Raw genomic sequence first — 25,790 nt, forward strand, 5'->3', positions numbered from 1 at the left:
GAACTGCGGGGCTTTAGGAGGGTGTATGAAGGCAGAGGGTCTCAGGATGGATGGTCTGGGCCACTGTTGCATTCCTTGGGAGCTTGGGGACATATAACCCTCTGCTGCTTCCACGGGGGGGGATGTGTGTGGCAACCTTCTCCTCCTTCTCTGCTTAAAACTTCAGGTGAAACTGCAACACAGTTCCTGGCCCTATATGGGTTTTTCCCTTGATCTTGCTCTATTTTATTACCTGTAACCATACTTAAGTGCAGTAGACAAAGAAGTTTCCATTGCAATTTTGGAAATTCTTGGAATTTTATTTTAAAGGATATATAGTTGTAGCCTTTTATAATATTGATAGGTTGGTATTACCAGTGATATCTTAAACCACAGTGACGGGTGCCAAAGGTTCACATTCCCTAATGGCTACATTATCAGAATGAGCAAGGTGAAACTCACCAAGAACAGTATCAATGACCTCATCAACATTCACAAGTTATCAATTTTCCCTTTATTGCAAATCTTCTTATGCAGATAATCAATGCTAATGCCAGTTATAGGTATGTGAATCAAGATGGAGAGTAACTATAACATGTCCATTATGATGGTCTCCCATCTTTAAGAAGGATGAATTCAAACTGGAACAGGTACAGAGAAGGGCTACTGGGATGATCCAAGGAATGGAAAACCTGTCTTATGAAAGGAGACTCAAAGAGCTTGGCTTGTTTAGCTTAACCAAAAGAAGGCTGAGGGGAGATATGATTGCTCTCTATAAATATATCAGAGGGATAAATACCAGGGAGGGAGAGGAATTATTTAAGCTCAGTACCAATGTGGACACAAGAACAAATGGATATAAACTGGACATCAGGAAGTTTAGACTTGAAATTAGATGAAGGTTTCTAACCATCAGAGGAGTGAAGTTCTGGAACAGCCTTCCAAGGGGAGCAGTGGAGGCAAAAGACATATCTGACTTCAAAACTAAGCTTGATAAGTTTATGGAGGGGATGGTATGATGGGATAGCCTGATTCTGGCAATTAATTGATCTTTGACTATTAGCAGTAAATATGCCCAATGGCCTGTGATGGGACACTAGATAGGGTGGGATCAGAGTTAATGCAGAGAATTCTTCCTTGGGTGTCTGGCTGGTGAGTCTTGCCAACATGCTCATGGTCTAGCTGATCGCCATATTTGGGATCAGGAAGGCATTTTCCTCCCGGGCTGATTGGCAGAGGCCCTGGGGAGTTTTCACCTTCCTCTGCAGCATGGGGCATGGGTCACTTGCTGGAGGATTCTCTGCACCTTGAAGTCTTTAAAGCACAATTTGAGGACTTCAGTAGCTCAGACATAGGTCAGGGATTTGTTATAGGAGTGGGTGAGTGAGTTTCTGTGGTCTGTGTTGTGCAGGAGGTCAGACTAGAAGATCATAATGGTCCCTTCTGACCTTAGTCTGAATCTATTATTAATGTTTACATATTCACATCCCCAAGGGTACTATAGAAATGGGTGGATCTCTCAACAGGTGATCATCTGTGGTGCATCTCTTGACGGGTTCTTCTTCCCTTATTCATGCCAGGGAACCCCTTTTATCCTGAGTTACACTCACGCTCGTAACCCTTATGAATAAATGTTGGGATGCTCCACTTTGCAGAGGCCATCTTCTTAATTCCCCTTATCTTCATTAACATTTAAATCAATAAGCCCCCATTGTAACTTGCAGTCAATGCAGAATTTCCCATCATGTTACAACTGGGCATCTTGTCATAGTGATGGGCATATTGTGGCATATTTTCCCATCACCCATTATCACATCTGTTACAATAATCTTAAAACTTTATTGTTACAAGGTTGCCCTTGGGTCAGCTAGTTGTCAACTTCTTTCAGACCTAAGACCTGATATGGCTAAACTGAAATTTGGCAGGCCTCAGGCCTGTAGGTCTTGCTTTACTGCCTTATTTCTTATATACCTAACAAACTCTTACCGATAATACATCCTTATCAATCCTATGCCTCTATAATACTACCCTACATATTCCTATACTCATGCCTACAAATTTAATCTATTCATCACACACTGATTACATATGGGTTAATTACAACAATAGATAACACAATTCAATGAATATATAAGATAATTAGATATGCAGTCAAATCAAAAGGAACTCAGTGAAAAGAAAATATGCAAATTCCCTGAAGTACCAGTACAGTGCTGGCCACATACAGTGTTATTTATTGGGTTGTTAGGGTCTGAGGTAAACATTTCAAAAGCATCAAAGTACCATTTTCAAAAGTGACTTTGGCACTTAGGAGTCCCATTTTCGAAGTACCTATATCACTTTTGTAAATGGGATTTAGGGTCCCAAGTCACACAGGTATTTCTGAAAATTTTACCCCTAATCCAAACCCACTGAAAGACTGCCTTTGACATCAGTACATTTTGGATCTGTTTCTTAGTCATGCCTCTGCTGCAGTTTATTAAGTACTGTATTGGTAAATCTTTGGCCCTTGTAAAATTTCTTAAAATGAAACTAAGAATACAGTCTTGACTGCCTTCATATTTTATATAATAATTACATGTGAAGAACTGAGCCTTCAAAGTTCTGGCCTGCACATTCATAGTAGCTTTAAATGTAATAAAAATTGTTTACTATACATACATTTAGCTGCTGCATGCGTTTCAACACTTGCATGGTCGATTTCTCCTCCTTCTTTCTTATTTTTTTAACTATTTTTTTTAGTTGAAAATAAAACAACAAAATTACATGATCATGAAGTGAGCCTGGCAGCATTACAGTTACAAAAGAGGAGAAGGTTCGAGTGCAGACTGAAATGCTAGGAATGACATGGGATAGCTTACTAACTAAAACTATATCTACTGTTGTTCATGTAAATATCTCCAGTGGCTGGTGATGGGACACTAGATGGGAGGACTCCGAGTTACTGCTTGCCCATGTGCTCAGGATTTAGCTGATCGCCATATTTGGGGTTGGGAAGGAATTTTCCCCTGGGTCAGATTGGCAGAGACCCTGGGGTTTTTCACCTTCCTCTGCAGCATGAGGCACAGGTCACTGGAAGATTTAAACTAGTGTAAATGGTCAATTCTCTGCAGTTTCAAGTCTTTAAATCCTGGTTTGAGGACTTCAGTAACTCAGTCAGAGGTTAGGGGTCTATTACAGGAGTGGGAGGGTGAGGTTCTGTGGCCTGCAATTTGCAGGAGGTCAGATGATCATGATGCTCCTATCTGACCGTAAAGTCTATAATTTAAATGGCCACTGAGGTGCACAGTTATCATTTAAACGTCCATTTGCACATGCAGTTTAGGCATAAGCTTTTGAAAACTGGGCTTTCTTGCCTTAATGCAGATCTCACTTATACTGTTTTTACACCAACGCAAATGAAATACATTTTACACCAGCATAACACCATTAACAGGGAATATTGTCTTGCGACTGTTACTCAAGGGATCTGGGTTCCATTCCTGACTCTGCCACAAACTCACAGCGGGACCTTGGGCTCCTGGGAGCAGCAGCCCCATGTTCTGCTTCTTTCACTGCTGTGGTGCCCAGGAGAGCCCTGCGGATACCGATTTATATCCATGTATATCTGCATCCGCAGGTATAAATTTGTATCCGCGCAGAGCTCTACAAATAATAGTGCATGTAAGAGATGAATCAGCCCTTTAGTCTTTAATGTATATGCTTTTATAATACAATAATATGAACTGTGAAGCATGACTACTTACCTTTGCAGTGCTAACTGAATTATAGTGCTCCTGTGGCTCTAAAGTAAAATAAATAAATAAAAGTTAAGAAGTAATTTCAGTAGGGTAGGCATTTTTGTGAGTCAAAGTATGTGTGTGTGTTTGTAGATCTATTTATAAACATTGATCCTATCTATATTTAATAGATTTAATGTGTAATGTAAGGGGGCAAATCTGTTTTATGAAGGTTTGAGGGGACACCTAATCTTTTTGTAAAATAAGTGTGTTAAATCTGGGGTTAGACTTTTGTTACATTGAGGGGGGCCGTCATTTTGGATAATGTTGTACAAAACCAGGGTTTACTTGTATTTAATACGGATATAGAGAAAGAAATTGAGCTCAGATGCTCTGTCTTTTGACTCTTTGAATGTCACAGGTTACCAGCTGACATCTGCTGAGTGTTATGATCTGAGAAGCAGCCGGGTGGTAGCTGATCAATACTGTCACTACTACCCTGAAAATATTAAGCCCAAGCCAAAACTTCAGGAGTGCAACTTGGACCCTTGTCCTGCCAGGTCAGTCGTCTCTATTATTAGAAGAGACCAGGCTTTACTTGAACAGAACCAAATATCTATTTATTCCTTTTCCTGTTTGTTTGTTGACGTACAGAATATCTCCACTTTTTTCGCTGGGCAGTGTGTACTGGGTAAAGTAAAATTGGCATGTTTTTCCCATGTACAGTACAGAGAACAGTTTTAGGGATGGTTGTTTCTTTCCTCCAGATTACTTTCTGCCTCATTGTATAATGTAAAGTGTGGGAAAACAAACTACCCAGGATAATATCCTATGATAATGACATGTCATTAGAAGTGTTAAGATAATAACAAATCCTGAAGGGGAAAACATGTGGTTAGCAATGGGTAGATCTTGGTTTTATAAGCATTCAATTTCACCTTTGAAAAAGGACTGCTTGCCACAACAGCAGCTTGTGAAAATTTAGTGCAGGAACATAGTCTAATCATCAACATCCTCTGACCTTTCACCAAAAGCAAAAGAACCCTTCCCTGTCCCCTGCTAAGAACCCCTTCCCATAGAACTAATTGCAGAAACAGGAGATGCACAAAATCAGGGCATCCACCAGCTTATTAGAGCTCTCTGATCCATTTAAAATTCAACACTTAGGGGTCACTTAGGGGTCAGTCCTGTGAGGTACTGAGCACCCTGAACTCAGTGAAAATTGAGGGTGCTCAGCACCCTGAATGGTGGGGCTGTAACTGTTCACAAATCATGTATTACATACATCTTCTAAACATCTGTGTCCCAATTCATGGCTCTGCCAGAAGTGTTCCCAACACAGCTTAGAAGTTAAGGGTGCAAATATGCCTCAAAGACACCTATTTTCTCGCTTTACCCTGGGGTTGCTCAGTGCCGAGCTCAAACCACACTCAAATTAAAGCAGCCTCAATGGCTTCCCGTGGCCCCACTGCACATACACCCTCTGATATGCCAGGGTGTAAGGACGCTTCCAGCTCCCTTTCCAGCACCAGCTGCAGGGAGGAGGAGGATGGTCTGGAGCCATTATGGTTTCTCTGCACCACCCAAGGACCCTTCAGTGGTGGGTGGTGTTCCTCTAATCAGGTAAACTGGCTTTTGGCTAGCTTTGCACCAGCAGAGGAGCACAAAGTTGCTCTGACATTAGGTGACTCTGCCCCTTGAGCCCTTTAAAAAATGACATGGAGCCATTGGTATAGTCACAACTGGGAAAACCCTCAAGCTCCTACAGTCATGGAGACAGGTAATGTTACACACTTGACAGAAAACCTCAAGTACATTTGCTCTTACTCTTATAAATACACCTTGTAGAATCTTTCAAAAAGACTGAGGGGAACAAAACCCACTGAGATACGATTAATGATGTGACACAGATTGGTATAAAAGCAGGAAATACAAAGTTAAAGATGACATCAGGAGGATTGCAGGTGATTTAAGTCAAGGTAGAATTTGGTCTCAACCTTCCTTAAATTGCACTGCTCTTGTGATGAGAAGGGAGTATGCAATGGGAGATGATGGACTTGATATTCCTGGCTTTCGTGTGTTTCTGTCACCCCCTAACACACAGCGCTGGCTCTCAGTTGGTATTACTGTGAGCTCTGTGTGCATCTAACCCCAATAAGGGGTTATATTTAGTTAGGCATGCATTAGTGGCAAAGGGAAATGAGCTGGGAAGCTGGAGAAAGTCATAGTACTGCAATCTCTCACTATTCCCTTGGTGATTCTTATAGATCCAGGAATAGAATACAATGCCCAAAACTTTAGTACAAAAAGCAGCATTATCTTGAAAAAAAAATGAAAGATTAGAAAATAGCATAATATTGATGAATGCAGCCAAATTGAGAATAGGTTATGGCACAGACTTCCAGAGAAGATTAGGCCAATCCAAAGGCTGGTCATCTTTAGGAAACACTGCAAAACCTTCTCTTGACAAAGCCCAATGACGCCCACTGTCAACATACTCTTCTACTTGCCTTCTTCGCCCCCAATCAAAATAAACAAAAACCAACCATCAAAATAACTGACAAATCAAAAAAACATAACTATGCTCCAAACAGAGGTTTCATACCCCTGAAAGGGAAAAGAACCAGAGATTCCATGAAGTCCACCAAGGACTTTGCTGTGCCTGTTGATTTTTACATAGAAGATGGTCAGATACTACAGCAATGAGCAGCAGTATAAAACCCTCAATATATTAGATAAAGGAAGACAGACTGAAATTGCTGGATCCGTTTCTCCCCCTCCCTGCCTTCCTCCCTCCCTCCCAGGGATTCAGTGTTCTCTTGTCCTTGTACATTTTTTACAGGTTTTGCTCTCTCTGGTTTTCCACTGAAACAATTAGAATATTTGGGGGAAGGGAGAAGGAGGAGGTGCGGGGGTGATTTTTCCCAAAACAAATTTCCCAGTGAGTACAGACTGACCGTGGTCAAGTATTAGATCTAAAATATTTCAGAAAGCCTGACTATGGAAAAACAGCAGGCTATAATAGAAATCAAATATTGTGAGCAGGTCTACGCTCTGAGTTAGGGATGTGATTTCTGCACTCAAGGAAACCTGTTCAGGCTAGTTCTCATAGAGCTTGTGGGCCAAAGAAAAAATGTAGCCACAGCTTGCTGCCCCCAATATGTACCTAGTGTCTCCAGTGGACATGTACTCATGTTGGCTAGCCCCGCCCATCACTTGCACCACCATGGCTACACTTGATTATTTTATCAGGCTAGCTTTATTCAAGCTCGTGTTGGTATGTTTACGTGAGCTCGGACTCATCCCACTGGCTCGAAGGGAAGCATGAGCAGCGCCTACTTTAATGCGATGATTTTGAGAAACTGTTACCTGACCTGCTTTTTGTTGTTGTTTTTTTAAAAATCAGTTCTGGATCACACATGTCTTTTTCTCTCTGGCATTTACCCCAAGGCTTTTTTTTTTTTTTTAAATCATCTGAAATTGCACATGCTCAAATGTTAAGGCAGGTGGCTGCAAGGTACGTGGGAGGAAAGAGAGAGAGAAAAGCTTTTGGGCAGATGTCAGGAAGTAATTTTTGTTTTGTTCAAGGCACATAACTAGGTAGAGCTGTTGACATAAAGACCCTGAGGAGGAAAGTCATTTAGAAACAAAGCTATGCTATCCTAATGTACAGGGAGTACCAGAAATGACTCAGCCTAATGGAAGTGTCTCCACAGAATGCCAAGTTGCTGACAACCATGACTTTCTGGAGAACACACAGAATCAGTAACTCAGACTCAGAATCAAGGACAGTCTCTGATTAGAAGATAAGAAGATTCAGAAAACTATAAAAAATAAGAATGGTCTTGTTGTTAAAGCATAGGCTTGGGGGGATCAGGATTTCTGGGTTCTAGTCTCTACCATGAATTCACTATATGAGTAGCTAAAAAACACACAATCTCTGTGACTCAATTTCCAAAGCTGCAAAAATGGGATAATAATTCTTCCCTATCTCATGTGGTTGCTGTGAGGCTTAATTCACTAATGTTTGCCAGGTGCTCATATACTGTGGTGATAAGTGCCATAGAAAAGCTGATAAATGTAAGTGGTTTTGAAAAAAGAAATGAAGTGGCTTTACTGTAATGGAGTTTATATCTGAATTCAGACTGAGAGGAAGGACAACATTGTTTTCGAATAATTGTGTTCGGTGGTTCTGGGGATTTACAGTGGATAAAGCATACGGTCTTTTACCTCTAGCTTGTTGCTCCCTATTGGCAATAATTAGCACCATTTTTGGCAGTGTCAGCAGCAGAGAAGCCAAGGATTGAATGGACATGGAAAATGAACCACCCCTTTCTTCCTTAGAGGTTGTTCCTCCAGCTCAGAGTTGAGAAGCAGCATGGGGAAGCTTACACTGCCAAATCCTGTGCTGTACTTGCTCTGTGGCAAAATTCAGTACTTCAGTCACTGAGGTTTTCATGTAACAGAGGTGTAGCCGTGTTAGTCTGAATCTGTAAAAAGTGACAGAGTCCTGTGGCACCTTATAGACTATGCGTCTGATGAAGTGGGTATTCACCCATGAAAGCTTATGCTCCAATACTTCTGTTGGTCTATAAGGCGCCACAGGACTCCTTGAGGTTTTCATGAATGCTAAATTCATAGCATCCCTCTTTTAACTTTCCAAAACATTCACACAATGAGACTTTTCAGCTGAAAAAAGACTTGATGGGAAGTTCAGGTGTCACCAATAGTGTCCCGATGGCTGCACAAAATGACTCCTTTTTCTAATGACCAGAGAATGGAATTTTATTCCTGTTTGAGAAAGGAGGTCTGTTTGGACTTGACTTAACTGGGTGTGCTGTGGACTTGCTTATATCTTTGAGATGCTGTAAACTGAACAAACTGTTCCTTTCATAATTCAAAGGCATTCTTCAAAGCAGTGTTGAGAACAAGAGTTTGAAAGGTTTTCACTTCACACACCGTTCCAGGTCACTATTTAGTTCCTATCCCCACTGTTCCTACCTCCATTTCCAGCATCCAAGTTGCATCTAGATTCCAGCTTCCCAAGCTATCTCAGGTGACATTCACTGATGTGCAGAACTCTATCTACTCCATGATCTTATACCATTCCTAACTCCTTTGTCTCTGAACCTAAGGTCCTTTGAGTCATTTAATCTCTACTTAAGCCTTTATTGCAGGGGTTCTCAACCTTTTTCCTTCTGAGCCTGCCCTCCTTCCCCCCCCAACATGATATAAAAACTCCATGGCCCACCTGTGCCACAGCAACTGGTTTTCTGCATATAAAAGCCAGGGCCGGCATTAGGGGGTAGCAAGCAGGGCAATTGTCTGGGGCCCCATGCCACAAGGGACCCCGCAAAGCTATGTTGCTCAGGCTTTGGCTTCAGCCCTGGGTGGCGGGGCTCAGGGCCCTGGGCTTCAGCCCCATGCAGTGGGGCTTTGGCTTTCTGCCCTAAGCCCCAGTGAGTCTAACGCTGGTCCTACTTGGAGGACCACCTGAAACCTGCTCACAGCCCATCAATGGGCCCCAGACCACTGGTGAGAACCACTGCTTTATTGAGTGGTTTCAGTGGTATGTGCGGCTTTGTGCAGGTGCTCTTCACCAAGATGAATTTCACCTATAAGCCTTGTCTATACTTCAAAAAAATATTCCCTGTGACAAGCCCCTGGCAGCTGGACTACTTCATCAATTAAAGCTGCGTAACGGACACTGGTAGCAATGCCAGAAGTCACCTGAAACCTTGCCTCTATGGCTCCCACCAGAACTGGTGCTAACACTGGTGGAAATTTTTTGGAAGATTTTCTGGCTCAGACATGGCCTTCAACACCTGGTCATTCCCAAACATATCTTCAATGTTTAGCATTCCCAGCAAAATTGCAACAAACTATCTCCCTTTAGCATTCTGATGTATCATTTCTGTATGCGCATGTGCATGTACGTAATATATGTAATATTAATTTGGCACAGTGTCTGATAGATACCAAGAAGCAAAATGAAACTTCAGTATTAAATAAAAATTGTTGTCCCTATTTTTTTTTAGTTGTTAACTTTTTAGCTATTCTACCAGCAGCAGCATGTTACGAATCACAGCACATGAAAGCATTCCTAGTATGTCATGACCATTCAGATCAAACCAGAGTACTTGGAAACCCATCAGAGAATAAGATCGCATGGACTTTATAGTCCACTTCACTCTGTGATGATTTGATTGTGAAGGTCACTAGTATTTCTTCAACAACAATAGAAGACATTTATGTGATGACCTTTTGTGAATCGCATAAGAGAGGCAGCTAGTGTTTCAGTATCGTGAATGAACACATACAATTAAAAAGCGGACTAAGATATTTTCTTAACTAATCATAAAGGTCTCTTTGGATCATTACATATTGGCAGTCAGTGCAGGAAATTGCCAACTGCCTTCCTTTTAGCTTGTCATCACCTCCTTTAAATGTATTTAATTTGATAGCAATTATGAGGCAACTACCACAGTAAATCAGTATTCCTGTTTTCACTGCACTCTTTGTCAGAAGATAAATGAAATTAGAGTTCTGGCACATTTCTGAAGAGAAGGGGCCCTCTCTGATGCGTGCAGTAGCAACAGTAAATCTGTGATTATGAGGTTCTGAGAGATGATGGTTCACTTATCCCTATTGCCCTCCATTGGGGATGTACAATAAACTTTATTTTGAATAGTCTTCCATATTAAATGGCTCAAATGCCTTATAGTTACTGTACATAATTTAATTGCAGACTTTAACCAGAGAGAGGTAAAAAGATTATTTTGGATTAAATTTAGAAGTAGATCGAGTCAGTGAGGTGATGAAACAAAGGAAGCCTTTTCCAGGTGGTAGGAGATGCAAAGAAGGCAGTGCTCACATCAGTGCAGATGAAATTGTGTGTACTAGAGAAATGAGGCTGATATTAGTTAAACATAGGGAGTGCATAAATAACAGTAGGGAGACAAGCTCTGTCATACAAGGTAGAGTGAAATGCATGGAATTATAAAAGTAAGGAGGGCAATTTCTAATTTGTTCTTAAATGAATGCAGAGCCAGTGTAGCTGTCGGGTGGTATTACTGAAATTGTTCATCCTTCTTGGTATTTGTGAGAAGGTGAACAGTAGGGTGTACTGTACATGCTGCAATCTTCATAAGTAGGATTTAGGAGCCAGAAGAGACTAACTGAATAGTAAAAGCAAGAGGATATGAAAGTATGGATGAGGATTTTAGTAGGGGTGGAATTGAATTTGTGATATACTAGGTATGAGCAGTGCAGTTGAGATGATGATATACAGGTCTGTAGGCACAGGAAATATGGGAAGAGAATGAGGTTAGAGTCAAGGATGTTACCAGAGTAGCAGCAAGTGGGTCATTAGAGCTGCATTGGAGGACGGATAAAATAGGATTGTGCTCGTGAATGCTCTGCTTGCCTGAAGAAGCAGTTTTCTTTTGCAGACATAGGTAAAAACCAGAAATGCTGCATATTGCTGAAGGAATCTGAAATGAAGCCACAAAATGATTGTGTTAGGACAGGCAGGGAGGGTGGGTTGGAAGGTATTAAAAGCTATGTGCAGTTGAGTAACATCAGTGTAAAAGTGGTAATTAATGTTAAAGGATGAGATAAGATAAAGGAAACAAGGAGGGTGCCATCAGCAGCAGTTAATAAGCTACATGGCAGAGAAGAGTTTCCATGCTAGTATTAGCACCAAACTCAGATTTCTGTCTGTCCTAGAGCAAGATATGTTAAAGTTGATTGCAGGCTATTTTAATCAAGCACTTGTTGAGAATGAAACGCCAGCGAATATAGAAAGAGAGTTAACTGCTGGGATCGGCTATGTCTACACTAGCACTTTTGTCAGTATAACTTATGTTGCTCAGGGTGTGAAAAAACACCCCTCTGAGCGACATAAGTTACCCCGACAGAAGCGCCAATGTGGACAGTGCTATGTTGGTGGGAGACGCTTTCCTGCTGACACAGCTACTGGCGCTTGTTGGAGATGGTTTAAGTATGTCGACGGGAGAGCTCCCTCCCATGGGCATAGAGCAGCTATACGAGCAATCTTACAGTGACACAACCGCATAAGTGCTGCTGTAAGCTTGCTAGTGTAGAAACGGCCAGTTTGCAATGGATATTCTGCTGTGGTTTAGTGGAAGACGATACTGCTAATTTTAATCTCTATGTACGTCAGACCTCATCTGAATCACTATGGAAAAGTTAGACTAGATGAAAATGTTGTTGATTTTGACATCTTCTGTTTTAATTGGTGGCACAGCATATTTTAAGGGACTTTATTATATCTGCCACAGAAAGAAAAGTAACTTTTGTGCTTTTGCTGCTTCCCAATTTAAATTGACAATATCCATTCCAAGGTATCTAAATAAACTGCCAAGCCTAATCAGAACCCACGACATTACTCTGGGAACCCTTCTCAAAAAAAAAAAAAGTCATTTGCCACTTTTGATTAACCTCAGTTTTTTGAGGGCTTCAGAAAGTCTGATGAAGATTCTGGAAATAGTCTTCAGAAGTCTGTGGTAGTGGCCTGTAAATGCTAGCAATACATTTCTGCAAGAAAAAATGAAAGTGATGCACCCCTGGGAGGTTGCTTTCATTTGTTACAATGACAAGACATTATAGCTCTAGATAGATGAGATGAGAATCCATCAATATCTAGGTATGAGACACTCTAGAATGCTGAGCCAGAGATATGAGAGAAGCTGGCTTTCTCAAAATGATCTGCAGTTTTTTATTATGACTATTTAAGTAGCCACTGATAATCAGCTCAGTTTCATAAGCTCCTTAGAGAGCCGACAATGGGTTTTACCTATCTGTGATGCACCTGGCAGATGTAAGGCACTGTCAACTTAATAAATATAATATTACCCTTGTGGCTTTTTGACCCTGGTGAAGCGTAAGGCACTTGTTCTTTGGCTATATAGTTAGGGATTAAGCATGATGATCTAGATTCCAGAAATGGGAGTACTTCTACTTTAGAAGTAGGCTGCTCGCTGTAGTGGGGCAACAACTCACTGGCGCAGCCCCTCCTGCTGGTCATCCAGGGAATTAGCTCCTTCCAGCCCGGAGCGCCCTCTGCAGGTCGATGTCTCACCTGCCACTGGCCCCCGTGTCCCTTCTGGACCCTGGTGCCCTTTGCCAGGGGTTCTTCCCACCGCAGTACCCTGTCACTCAGGGTCTCCCCTCCCAGAGGAACCTCCAACCCCCTGTCCCCATCTTGCCGCAGTGGCTATTGCCAGTCTCCATTTAGCCCCCACTCACTGCAAAGGGGGTTGAGCCAGCTGCCTCTGCCTATATCTAGGCTGCCCCTCTGCAGTCCTAGTACTCTTTGTGGGCCCTAAACTCTGCCTGCAGCCTGGGACATTGCTAGGCTGGAGCTCCGCAGCTACCTCTGCCCTTCCCCAGCTCCACCCTAGGTACCCTCCTCAGCTTCCCAGGCAGCCAGGTCCTCCTTTCTCCACAGCTAGAGAGAGACTCTGAGCTCCTGGCCCACAGCCTTTTATAGGGCCAGCTGTGGCATGACCCAGGCTGTGGCGGCTTCCCCAATCAGCCTAGTCTTCTGGCTCCCTGGGGCAGCCCTTCAGGGCTGGAGCGGGTGACCACTTTGCTACACTCACATACTGAAGTTTGAATTAAAAAGCCATTATCAATCATTAGTTAACACAGATATCTCCTAAGACTGGGGGAAACCGTGGTAATCTCAGATAGTAATATTCAGTGTTTCTCAAACTGGGGTCGCCGCTTGTGCAGGGAAAGCCTCTGGCAGGCCAGCCAGTTTGTTTACCTGCCCCGTCCACAGGTCTAGCCGATCGTGGCTTCTAGTGGCTGTGGTTCGCTGCTCCAGGCCAATGAGAGCTGCTGGAAGCGGCACGGGCCAAGGGACTTACTGGCTGCCACTTCCAGCAACTCCCATTGGCCTCCCATTGGCCATCCTGCAGCAAAAAAAAACTTCAGGACCAGACTTCAAGAGAAACTGCTGAACTTCAGTTCATTTGCAAATTTGACACCTTCAGCTCAGGATTAAAAAAAGACTGTAAATGGCTAGCCAGCTACAAAAGCAGTTTCTCCTCCCTTGGTGTTCACACCTCAACTGCTAGAAGTATCTTAGGCCATGTCTACATCTAAAATTTTGCAGCGCTGGTTGTTACAGCTGTATTAGTACAGCTGTATAGGGCCAGCGCTGCAGAGTGGCCACACTTACAGCAACCAGCGCTGCAAATGGTGTTAGATGTGGCCACACTGCAGCGCTGTTGGGCGGCTTCAAGGGGGGTTCGGGGAACGCGAGAGCAAACCGGGAAAGGAGACCAGCTTCGCCGCGGTTTGCTCTCGCGTTCCCCGAACCACCCTGCAAACCGCAGGGAAGGAGACCTGCTTGCTCGGGGTTCCGGGAACGAGAGAGCAAACCGGGAAAGGAGACCAGCTTCGCCGCGGTTTGCTCTCGCGTTCCCCGAACCACCCTGCAAACCGCAGGGAAGGAGACCTGCTTGCTCAGGTTCCGGGAACGCGAGAGCAAGCCGGGGAAGGAGACCAGCTTCGCCGCGGTTTGCTCTCGCGTTCCCCGAACCACCCTGCAAACCGCAGGGAAGGAGACCTGCTTGCTCGGGGTTCCGGGAACGAGAGAGCAAACCGGGAAAGGAGACCAGCTTCGCCGCGGTTTGCTCTCGCGTTCCCCGAACCACCCTGCAAACCGCAGGGAAGGAGACCTGCTTGCTCGGGGTTCCGGGAACGAGAGAGCAAACCGGGAAAGGAGACCAGCTTCGCCGCGGTTTGCTCTCGCGTTCCCCGAACCACCCTGCAAACCGCAGGGAAGGAGACCTGCTTGCTCGGGTTCCGGGAACGCGAGAGCAAGCCGGGGAAGGAGACCAGCTTGATTACCAGAGGCTTCCTCCTTCCACGGAGGTCAAGAAAAGCGCTGGTAAGTGTCTACATTGGATTACCAGCGCTGGATCACCAGCGCTGGATCCTCTACACCCGAGACAAAACGGGAGTACGGCCAGCGCTGCAAACAGGGAGTTGCAGCGCTGGTGATGCCCTGCAGATGTGTACACCTTCAAAGTTGCAGCGCTGTAACTCCCTCACCAGCGCTGCAACTTTCTGATGTAGACAAGCCCTTAGATGCCTTTATACAAATGCAAGAAGTATGGGTAATAAGCAGGAAGAACTGGAAGTGCTAATAAATAAATACAACTATGACATTATTGGCATTACTGAAACTTGGTGGGATAATACACACGACTGGAATGTTGGTGTGGATGGGTATAGTTTGCTCAGGAAGGATAGACAGGGGAAAAAGGGAGGAGGTGTTGCCTTATATATTAAAAATGTACACACTTGGACTGAGGTGGAGATGGACATAGGAGACGGAAGGGTGGAGAGTCTCTGGGTTAGGCTAAAAGGGGTAAAAAACACAGGTGATGTCGTGCTGGGAGTCTACTACAGGCCACCTAATCAGGCGGAAGAGGTGGATGAGGCTTTTTTCAAACAACTAACAAAATCATCCAAAGCCCAAGATTTGGTGGTGATGGGGGACTTCAACTATCCAGATATATGTTGGGAAAATAACACCGCGGGGCACAGACTATCCAATAAGTTCCTGGACTGCATTGCAGACAACTTTTTATTTCAGAAAGTTGAAAAAGCTACTAGAGGGGAAGCTGTTCTAGACTTGATTTTAACCAATAGGGAGGAACTTGTTGAGAATTTAAAAGTAGAAGGAAGCTTGGGTGAAAGTGATCATGAAATCATAGAATTTGCAATTCTAAGGCAGGGTAGAAAGGAGTACAGAAGAATAGAGACAATGGATTTCAGGAAGGCGGATTTTGGTAAGCTCAGAGAGCTGATAGGCAAGGTCCCATGGGAATTAAGACTGAGGGGAAAAACAACTGAGGAAAGTTGGCAGTTTTTCAAAGGGACGCTATTAAGGGCCCAAAAGCAAGTTATTCCGATGGTTAGGAAAGATAGAAAATGTGGCTTACTCTTGAGATCTTGCGTGACCTACAAAATAAAAAGGCGTCATATAAAAAATGGAAACTAGGTCAGATCACGAAGGATGAATATAGGCAAATAACACAGGAATGCAGAGGCAAGATTAGAAAAGCAAAGGCACAAAATGAACTCAAACTAGCTATGGGAATAAAGGGAAACAAGAAGACTTTTTATCAATACATTAGAAGCAAGAGGAAGACTAAGGACAGGGTTGGCCCACTGCTCAATGAGGAGGGGGTAACAGTAACGGGAGACTTGGAAATGGCAGAGATGCTTAATGACTTCTTTGTTTCGGTCTTCACTGAGAAGTCTGAAGGAATGTCTAGTATAGTGAATGCTTACGGGAAGAGGGTAGGTTTAGAAGAGAAAATAAGGAAAGAGCAAGTAAAAAATCACTTAGAAAAGTTAGATGCCTGCAAGTCACCAGGGCCTGATGAAATGCATCCTAGAATACTCAAGGAGTTAATAGAGGAGGTATCTGAGCCTCTAGCTATTATCTTTGGGAAATCATGGGAGACGGGGGAGATTCCAGAAGACTGGAAGGGGGCAAATATAGTGCCCATCTATAAAAAGGGAAATAAAAACAACCCAGGAAACTACAGACCAGTTAGTTTAACTTCTGTGCCAGGGAAGATAATGGAGCAGGTAATCAAAGAAATCATCTGCAAACACTTGGAAGGTGGTAAGGTGACAGGGAATAGCCAGCATGGATTTGTAAAGAACAAATCGTGTCAAACTAATCTGATAGCGTTCTTTGATAGGATAACGAGCCTTGTGGATAAGGGAGAAGCGGTGGATGTGATATACCTAGACTTTAGTAAGGCATTTGATACAGTTTCGCATGATATTCTTATAGATAAGCTAGGAAAGTACAATTTAGATGGGGCTACTATAAGGTGGGTGCATAACTGGCTGGATAACCGTACTCAGAGAGTAGTTGTTAATGGCTCCCAATCCTGCTGGAAAGGTATAACAAGTGGGGTTCCGCAGGGGTCTGTTTTGGGACCGGTTCTGTTCAATATCTTCATCAACGATTTAGATGTTGGCATAGAAAGTACGCTTATTAAGTTTGCGGACGATACCAAACTGGGAGGGATTGCAACTGCTCTGGAGGACAGGGTCAAAATTCAAAATGATCTGGACAAATTGGAGAAATGGTCTGAGGTAAACAGGATGAAGTTCAATAAAGATAAATGCAAAGTGCTCCACTTAGGAAGGAACAATCAGTTTCACACATACAGAATGGGAAGAGACTGTCTAGGAAGGAGTATGGGAGAAAGAGATCTAGGGGTCATAGTGGACCACAAGCTTAATATGAGTAAACAGTGTGATACTGTTGCAAAAAAAGCAAACATGATTCTGGGATGCATTAACAGGTGTGTTGTAAACAAGACACGAGAAGTCATTCTTCCGCTTTACTCTGCGCTGGTTAGGCCTCAACTGGAGTATTGTGTCCAGTTCTGGGCACCGCATTTCAAGAAAGATGTGGAGAAATTGGAGCGGGTCCAGAGAAGAGCAACAAGAATGATTAAAGGTCTTGAGAACATGACCTATGAAGGAAGGCTGAAGGAATTGGGTTTGTTTAGTTTGGAAAAGAGAAGACTGAGAGGGGACCTGATAGCAGTTTTCAGGTATCTAAAAGGGTGTCATCAGGAGGAGGGAGAAAACTTGTTCACCTTGGCCTCCAATGGTAGAACAAGAAGCAATGGACTTAAACTGCAGCAAGGGAGATTTAGGTTGGACATTAGGAAAAAGTTCCTAACTGTCAGGGTAGTTAAACACTGGAATAGATTGCCTAGGGAAGTTGTGGAATCTCCATCTCTGGAGATATTTAAGAGTAGGTTAGATAAATGTCTATCAGGGATGGTCTAGACAGTATTTAGTCCTGCCATGAGGGCAGGGGACTGGACTCGATGACCTCTCGAGGTCCCTTCCAGTCCTAGAGTCTATGAGTCTCTAAGAGGGCCTCATCATCCCTGATTGAACTAACCTCATTATCTCTATATTTATACCTGCCTTTGGAAATTTCAACTACATGTGTCTGATGAAGTGGGTATTCACCCGCAAAAGCTTATGGTCCAATACGTCTGTTAGTCTATAAGGTGCTACAGGACTCTTTATCGCATTTTACAGATCCAGACTAACATGGCTACCCCTCTGATTTTTGAACCCTGCTACAGTCTTGGCCTTCACAACATCCTCTAGCAAGGAGTTCCACAGGAGTGACACCCCACTCCAAGTTGAACTATCATTGGTTCTTTTTACTTTTCTTTTTCCTTTTCTTTTTCACAATATGCTTGATGACCTACAGAATGTTATTTAAAAGACAGAGTCCCTGCCCTGAAAAGTTTATGATCTAAACCCCTTCAGTGCAGAGCCCTGGGGTAGGAAACAGCAATTCCAGCTGCATAGCTGCCGGAGCCGTGTAGCCTGCACCATGGTGTTTTAAAAAAAAAAAAAAAAAAAAGGGAAAAAGTAAAAAAGGGAAGCTGTAATTTCTAAGGGGGCTGCTTCTGTCTCCAGTTAGCCCAGTGTGATTTGGGGGTGGGGGCAGAAAGTCTTGAAGAGATTGGGGGAGAGAACTGGGGATGAGGGATCTACAGGATTCCTGCCCTCTGTGCAGAAGTGACCTCCAGTGCTCTTTAGCTAGAAGGCTGAAACCAGGGAGAGGAGATGGCCCAGTGGTTCTGTTTAAGCCACCAACCTGACTTCTCTTCAAGCAGCTGCTCAGCCAAGTTTTTCTTCTTTGCTCCCTTTGGAGCTCACAGACAGTTCAGAGGAACCGGGAGATCCTGCCCTTGCCTCCTGTGTAGATCCTTCCAGTAAGCAGTGCTGGGGAAGCTGCCAGCATTCTTGCCAGCAGTCCTGGTTAGGTGAGAACAGACCCAATTGGAGCCCATCACAGAGAAGTCATGTGCGCACTATCCTGAGATTGTGAGGAAGACAGCTGCTTGGCAGTCCCCTTCTCTATTTCCTGCTGGTTGCTGCTCGCAGCTCCAACTCTCTGCAGCTGCTTCTAGAACTGTGCTCAGCTCAATAGGTGGCAGATCTGGGAGCCAGATGCATGTAGTGAACTCGGGGGAAGAGGGCACTCACAGCCAGGAGAGGAGCCTGCACTCAGAGTCTCCAGGGCAGATGGGCTGAGCTATGGGAGGAAGCCATTTGGGGAGATAAGTTAAGCCACAAGGGATGGAGGGGAGACCAGGGATCTATAGGAGAAGAAAGGGGCAAACACTGTTTTCAGGGGATTACACTAAACATCAGCAGAAATTTGGGGCAGCTGAGGGGTTGATATGCATGCTAGTGAGTTTGCAATGATTTTTCTCTCCATGTTTCACTCACTTCCTAAGAAGAAAACACCTCTGTAATTCACCCCCAAGCCAGAAGAACTGTCTATTGGCTGGGGACCTGGCAGACCCCAGAGTTCCTGATTATTAGGAGAATTGTCCCTGGCCACATTTTTCATAGTGGGATCTAGGAGAGAGAGTGAAGAGAAACTAGTGGGGAGAGGAATCTGGGGAGAGAACTTGGAGAGAGGGGTTAAGAAGTGGTGGCTTCACAGAGGAGCAAGGAAGAGGAAAAATAAGAGTCACAAATGAACAGCAAAATCTTTAAAAATGAGAAATGAGAGGGAATGGGGAAGAGGTGGGATGCAGCAATTGCTCTAAGTACATGTAGGGCCCAGGTACAGATCCCCCACAAAGGGGGGCTCCAGCCCCTAAAAGATTATCTCTGATTTAAACTAATAATAGGCATCCATTTAGACAGACAAAAGACCATCGTTAGCCTCTGGTCATTAGCATTAGCAATGCTCCACTGTCTCCATAGGTGTAAATTTCCCCCTGCGGGCATATTCCAAGCCACTTTCACATGAGCCCTTGATGAAGAGGGCAACAGATCAGAGGCAAGAGGGGGTGTGGCCTGGACAGGCTTGTGTCCCAGATAATCTGTGTCCCTGAGGTCTGCTTTAATAAGCACCATGGGGCTGTTTGAGCCCCTGGTCATCGTGAACAGGGGAAGAGGCACTCTGCCTACCCTGTATCCCTATGTCAGCACCTGCACTGACATAGGGCTGAATAAGGCCCCACTTGTCAAGAAGGTAGATTCATCACATGGAGGTTCAGTGGTGCTTTTCCATACAGCTGAACAGTAGCAGCTTTTAGGACCAACTTTGTGGCTTTAACAGTGAAAAGGAGCATTCTAGGTAAATAGCCGGCCTTCGTAGTGCACCCAGTCCTGGCATGTTTCATTCCCAAGGCAGCTGGGCAGATGCACTCGAAGAGCAAACCTGCCAGGTTCCACACAGAAATAAAGCAAAACTGCAGTGTGAACGAAGCAACTTGTCAAGTGAGAGAAAACATAATTTACATGTTAGCGAGAGGACAGCCTTCTAAAATCTAGTCCATGCCCATGCCCCTGCTGGAGTAGGATTGTGTCATGTGGTGCATGAAAAGTCCCATTTGTTACTCCCACAACAGCCTTATAAAACAATTTTTTCTCTCCCCACCCCTCCATATGTGAGAATTCCAAAGTATCATTAAATGTCACCTAAACGTTTTGGGCCCAGCCCCCTGAGTCTAGTTGAGCCGTGCTTAGTGCAGAAACTAGGGGTGAGGAATGGTGGGTCAAGACACTTTTCCATTTGACCATAATGGACCCCAATATATCTTAGTGCAGTTTGGGAGCTGCTTTAAATTATACTGGCTGAAGCAGTCCCCGGGAGACTTCTCTGCCTCTGGTGCACGTTTTACTCTGTCTCCACCCCTCTCCCTTGCTCCTTATGCCCAAAATGGGGAGCAGGTGGCATAGCACTAGTTATGGCAGCTTCACGCCACCTAGGGATTCCATTACATCAGAGGAATATCCAGCCGCCCTTCTAGAGCAGCTCTGCATCCCTTTGGCATGGTCAGAGTACCACAAAGTGAACAGAGCCAGGGTCCGTGATCCGTAGATCTCTTCCATCATTAATTTCAATGATGCTACAATGGATTAATAAGAGTTTTAAAAACCTAGAAATATCCTTTGCTGAGTCAGAAACCAGACAATTCAGAACTGTAGAGAAGATCTTTAAGTAAATGTATTTTTTGGTGAATCGCTTTTGTTTATTTTGATTGGTACATTGTGTAAACTGGCTAGCTAGGATGCAGTTATGTTACAGTAATCATCTTGTATTGTTTTGTGTCTTTTGGGACAGTGGTTCTCAACCTTTCCTGACTACCCCTTTCAGGAGTCTGAAGCCTGAGCCCCACCACCCAGAGTTGAAGCATGTAACTTAGCTTCTCTGGGCCCCCGGGCAGTTGCCCTATTGCCACCCCTTAATGCTGGGCCTGCACTTGCGAATCCCTCCATAAACCCGTCCTGCAAGCCCCCCCCAGGATCCTGACCTTTATGTACTCCAAAGGGTATGCATACCCCTATTTGGGAACCGGTTTTAGGGTATGTCTACACTGCAGTCAGAGATGTGAGCACAGCACTTGTAGAGATATCATTAGCAGCGAAGTTGCTGTACAAACTAGCCACTCCAGTACACATCCAGGCTGTGGGCTTCTTCAGCTCGTGGTGCCTCATCTTCACTGCTATTGTATTCACGCTGGCTAAATCAAAGCTAGCTAGGGTGTGTGTGTGTGCATGCACATACTGCAGTCACACCATAGATTGCAGAGCGGACATACCCTTAGGTAGTTTTTGTGCACGGGGGTGGGGCGATTTAGTCAGCATATAACAACGGTAAAGTAAAGTCATTGTAGTAAAAGTTGTCAAAGGAATAGGCTAAATACGTTCTGCTTTGAAAAATCACATCTTGGGGTTTAGTTCAATAAATTTTTCAGCTTCTCTCTGGCACTTTTGCTGTTGTTATATGCTGATATGGTATTATTGTCCCTTGACAATATTTCCCAAATACACAGTGATTGAATAAACAATATGATACAAATTACATGTGAATGAAAATACAAACTGTCACCTCAAAGTGCTTTACAATGTCAAATACTCTGTACATCCCAAATAAGAGTGTTGTTTGGCCCTTCAGTAGTGCTTTACAAACATTAATTAATCCTCACAACAGCCCTGGGGTGGCAGTGTGTAACCTCAAGACCCAGTCTCCTGACTAATTGTTCAAACCGAGTTTTATTAGAAGAAAAACTTATTTAAAAGTTTTAATTGTTTACTGCAAAGAGTTACAAATTAGGATTTGAAACCCATTTGGCTCTCAAACTATGTAGCCTCATTGGCAATACCATTTCTTCAATTCTGGACTTGCTGTTAATCTTTTCCTGTATGTTTCTCAGCATGTTGAGGCGCTGGAGTGAGGTAACAACTTTTGATTGGAGCAGCACTAGTAGAGAGATGGGGAGGAGGGTGTACTTTTCAAGAGCATTACAAAATGTCCATTATATTTACAATATTACCAAGAGCTTCCCAAATCAGTACCCCTCTCACTGTTCAGTCGGAACAAAACTGGAATGATTTGCTTACTGAACAAACTTTAATTGATCCATCCTTCCCTTTCCAAACCTATCCAAATCTTGGAACTCTCTCAGATTATAAGTCGATGAGGAGGCACGGACTTCTCTCAATGTGCGCACACGACTGCTGTCATGTCAGAGAATTATTAACCTGACAGAGAGCAGTCCAGTTCTCATTTCACACACTTCAGTGGCTTCAGCTTCTTCTAATGCATTAGCTGGAAAATTCCATCACACTGACCTAGCTGTGACTCCTCACTGTGGAAATACAGTGGGATCTATTCTCCCATAGTGGAGAAATTATCCACATAAACACTGCCCATCAAAAGGAGAACAGAACATACCAAGACCCTTTTTAACTCTTGGAGAATGTCTCTTCAGTACATTGCCCCGAGGATGAAGAATACTTGTTCTCAATTCTTTATTCTTACCCGTTCCCCTAACAGATGCCCTCATCTGCTTTCACCCAACCTTTCTTAGCTATCAGATCCTCTCTAAAATCATCCCAGCCTTGGCCTCTACATCCAGATCCTTCATTCCAATGTGACTTGCTTCAGCTCTTCCACAAGCTCCTACTTCAAACCTCTGGCAGGTTCCCAGCCTGACAAAATGATAATGGATGGTATATGGGTGACACTGGGAACACTGACCAAGGGTCATTGAGAGCTTCCAATGGCAGGGAGGGAGTCACTCCAGGCAAGAAGCTCATCAAACCCCATCACCCCACCAAAACTTAAAATCCTGGCCTAACCAAATAGGACCCCTCTAGTTAGACCTTCCTGCTACCCTCCCCCCTTCAAGTGGCCATTTCCTAGGTGCTGTCAACCTTTTAACTAATCAACTTCATAAATGTTCACATGTTACATGGTATTCTTAGTTTTTACATATTTTGATTTACATAAGTGCCTATTGCAATCTTTAGACACATGAACAATAATATCGTATCAGACAAGAATGCCATAAACTCTCCAAAAACAGTCACTAAACAACAACAAAAAATGCAACAGCTCAGTCTTCCTCACTCCACACAAACACTTCTTCCAAAAAGGCCAAGTAAATAAATGAGCCCTGAAGAAGAACACAATTGAGTTTCTTTGGACTGGAGAGATGAGAGTCCCAGTGTCAGGGATCCCTGCATGGAAAATGCCCTTAGTTATGCATTGCAAGTTCCTGTAAATCCAGTGAACTGTTTCATCTGCAGGGCAGAAACAACCATGTAATTGTTAAGTAAGGGTCTGATCCAAAGCCCACTGAAGTCAATGAGAGTCTTTTCATTGGCTTCTATGGACTTTGAATCAAGCTCTAATGTATGTTTTCAGAGTACTAATAAAAATGATCTCTCATGGCATGTAATTACTGTGTAAGTGAAGAGAGAATTTATGTGTTTATTAGTGTCCTTTGTAACAGTGGAACCAACTTTTTGGTCACGTGTGGGGTAGCTTAATAAAAAGCAGAGGGTTAATTGGTATGCTAAGCAGTTAACTTGTAGAACAACTTGTGAACTGCGAGAATTACTCTGGAAAGGTTTCTTACATTTTGTTTTCAAAACGTTAGCAATGTAGGTAGAATATTTTGACAGTTTTTTAATACCATGTAAAAACAATTGTATAATGTAATCATTTAGTGTTTGTTTTATTATGTGTACCTTCTACTCAGAGGGTTGGCATTATTGTTCCTAACAGTGATGGATACAAGCAGATCATGCCCTATGACCTCTACCATCCCCTTCCTCGGTATGTAAAACAATCAACCAGATGCTAGGATTAGCAAATAAGTTTACTGCTTTTTTCCTGCATTGCTGCTTTTCTGTAGAACTAAGACAATTGATGCTGCCTTCCCCTTGTTCTGAACTCTCCTATGGAATAATCATGAGTTGGTCAAGCGCTAAACTTGTTGCTATAAAGACTATTGAAGCAGAGCTAAAATTACATCAAAGTAAGTTGAAGCAGTAATTCAGTCTGATTGTCTACTGGATATCTATCTCTGAGTCCCTCCCCCCCCGCCCCGCACCCTCCAGCCCTTCCATGAATGGTACCTAAAGCACTGGCTTTGTGGCTAACTAACTGTTCAGCTTTTCCCCCTCAAAAGTGTTTAGCGTATGCCATAGTGTATTATATTGCTATGAAAGTAGAACTCCAGATTCTGTAGTTCCATTTTGTGTATTAAATTCTGTTTTTAAAAAGTCACAAGTTTATTAATTGTGAGAGGTTTTATTTTTTAAAATGAATAGTGTTCAAAGGTCCAATCCTGCAAACATTTCCACACGAGTAACTTTTCTTTACGTATGTTTGCACCCAGCTTGCCTTCCATGGGTAAATGTACTCACTTGAGTTTGAAGGATCAAGCTGGGATGTAAATCTACAGCACTATAGCTTGCCAAGCACTAACTGGCTGGGTGGACCCCGCTACCATCTGCTAAAAGTAAGCACACTATGGAATTTTTAGTGTGCCATAGCAAGTTCCATACAGCAGTTAGTGTGCAGCAAGCTAGAGCATCATAAATTTACACCTCAGCTTGCGATGAACTGACACTCTGTTAAAAATATGGCCAATGCAAGAGAGTTCTGACATATCCTATTAATTACCTTATGGTTAATAATGTCTTTAAAGCACAAGGGGGGTGCTTGAAAATCTCATGTTATTAGCTATGTTTCTGTGTGCCATTGGAAACCTGGAACATAAACGAACAGGAAATATAAGTCTGTTACATTGGTGATTGTATTAATAATAAAGTAAGAGTAAGAGCGCTAACAAAGGTGCTCTCCCAGTTGAAGCAAGCCCATCAATAACCAGAATCTGCACTGTCTTGAGGCAATAGCTTGAAATAGTATTGCTTTTCTGCTTTGTTTCCTGCTGTTAGTTTGTTTGTCATGGGCCTCCTAGCACTAAAGGCACCTGCTAGCCATTGTGTTACTCACCTTGCTGAGAAAGTGATCCCTCCCCAACCACAGTGAGTCCTACCATAGGTACCACAGAGCTTTGCTATAATGTGTGAACAAAGGCAGTGCATTCGGATTTGAAATATGGTGGAGGACCACACAACAGACCTCCCAGAGTAGGAAGACAGGGAGGAAAACAGCTCTTGCTTGCATTTGTGGCTGCTGCTCACATTGTCACCACTGACCTATCATTTGTATAGTTTATATTTATATGCCAAATGCCTGTCTTTCTCACCTTCTAATAATATTAGATACATATATTGGGTAGGTTAAGGTTTCTTTTCCCGTGCCTGCATGTTTACATGTGTACACAGAGTTAATATATTGGTCATTTATCTCACTATACATGCTCTTATATATGTACACACACATACACTTCCTGTTCCTCATTTCTGGAAGCCTCTTTTCTCTTTTCTATAAAACAAAAACTCACCACCCTCAAAAATTTACAAAAGATTTAAAAATGAGTGTAAAGGACAGTCATTAATAAGATCTGAGTGTCTTGAGGTAAAAAGTATTTTGTCTTAATTATGAACAAAATTCTTGAACATTGACAAAGAGAAAGAGAGAGAATTTTATAGATCACAGGACAAACCAGCAACAGTCAACAGTGGAAGGACTGTATTTGAGCAAAAAGCATCCTGAACCTGGCAGCCAGACAGAGGTTTTCTAACAGTTGAAGAAAATCCAGAATA

The 25,790-nt window shown here is 43.3% G+C and overlaps 1 protein-coding gene across 4 annotated transcripts in view; it reads left to right on the forward strand.

The window, feature by feature from the left end:
* ADAMTSL1 (ADAMTS like 1) overlaps positions 1–25,790 on the forward strand; it is a 692,925-nt gene that overhangs the window by 531,080 nt on the left and 136,055 nt on the right. For 3 of the 4 annotated variants that reach the window (XM_030566852.1, XM_030566854.1, XM_030566856.1), the window contains 2 exons: positions 4,120–4,258; positions 23,839–23,889. In XM_030566852.1, the coding sequence (XP_030422712.1) occupies positions 4,120–4,258; positions 23,839–23,889 (190 nt within the window). The remainder of the gene's footprint in view (positions 1–4,119; positions 4,259–23,838; positions 23,890–25,790) is intronic. The other variant, XM_030566853.1, reaches the window with a different exon arrangement.

This window comes from Gopherus evgoodei, chromosome 6 (assembly GCF_007399415.2).
Source record: "Gopherus evgoodei ecotype Sinaloan lineage chromosome 6, rGopEvg1_v1.p, whole genome shotgun sequence".
NCBI classification, from domain to species: domain Eukaryota; kingdom Metazoa; phylum Chordata; order Testudines; family Testudinidae; genus Gopherus; species Gopherus evgoodei.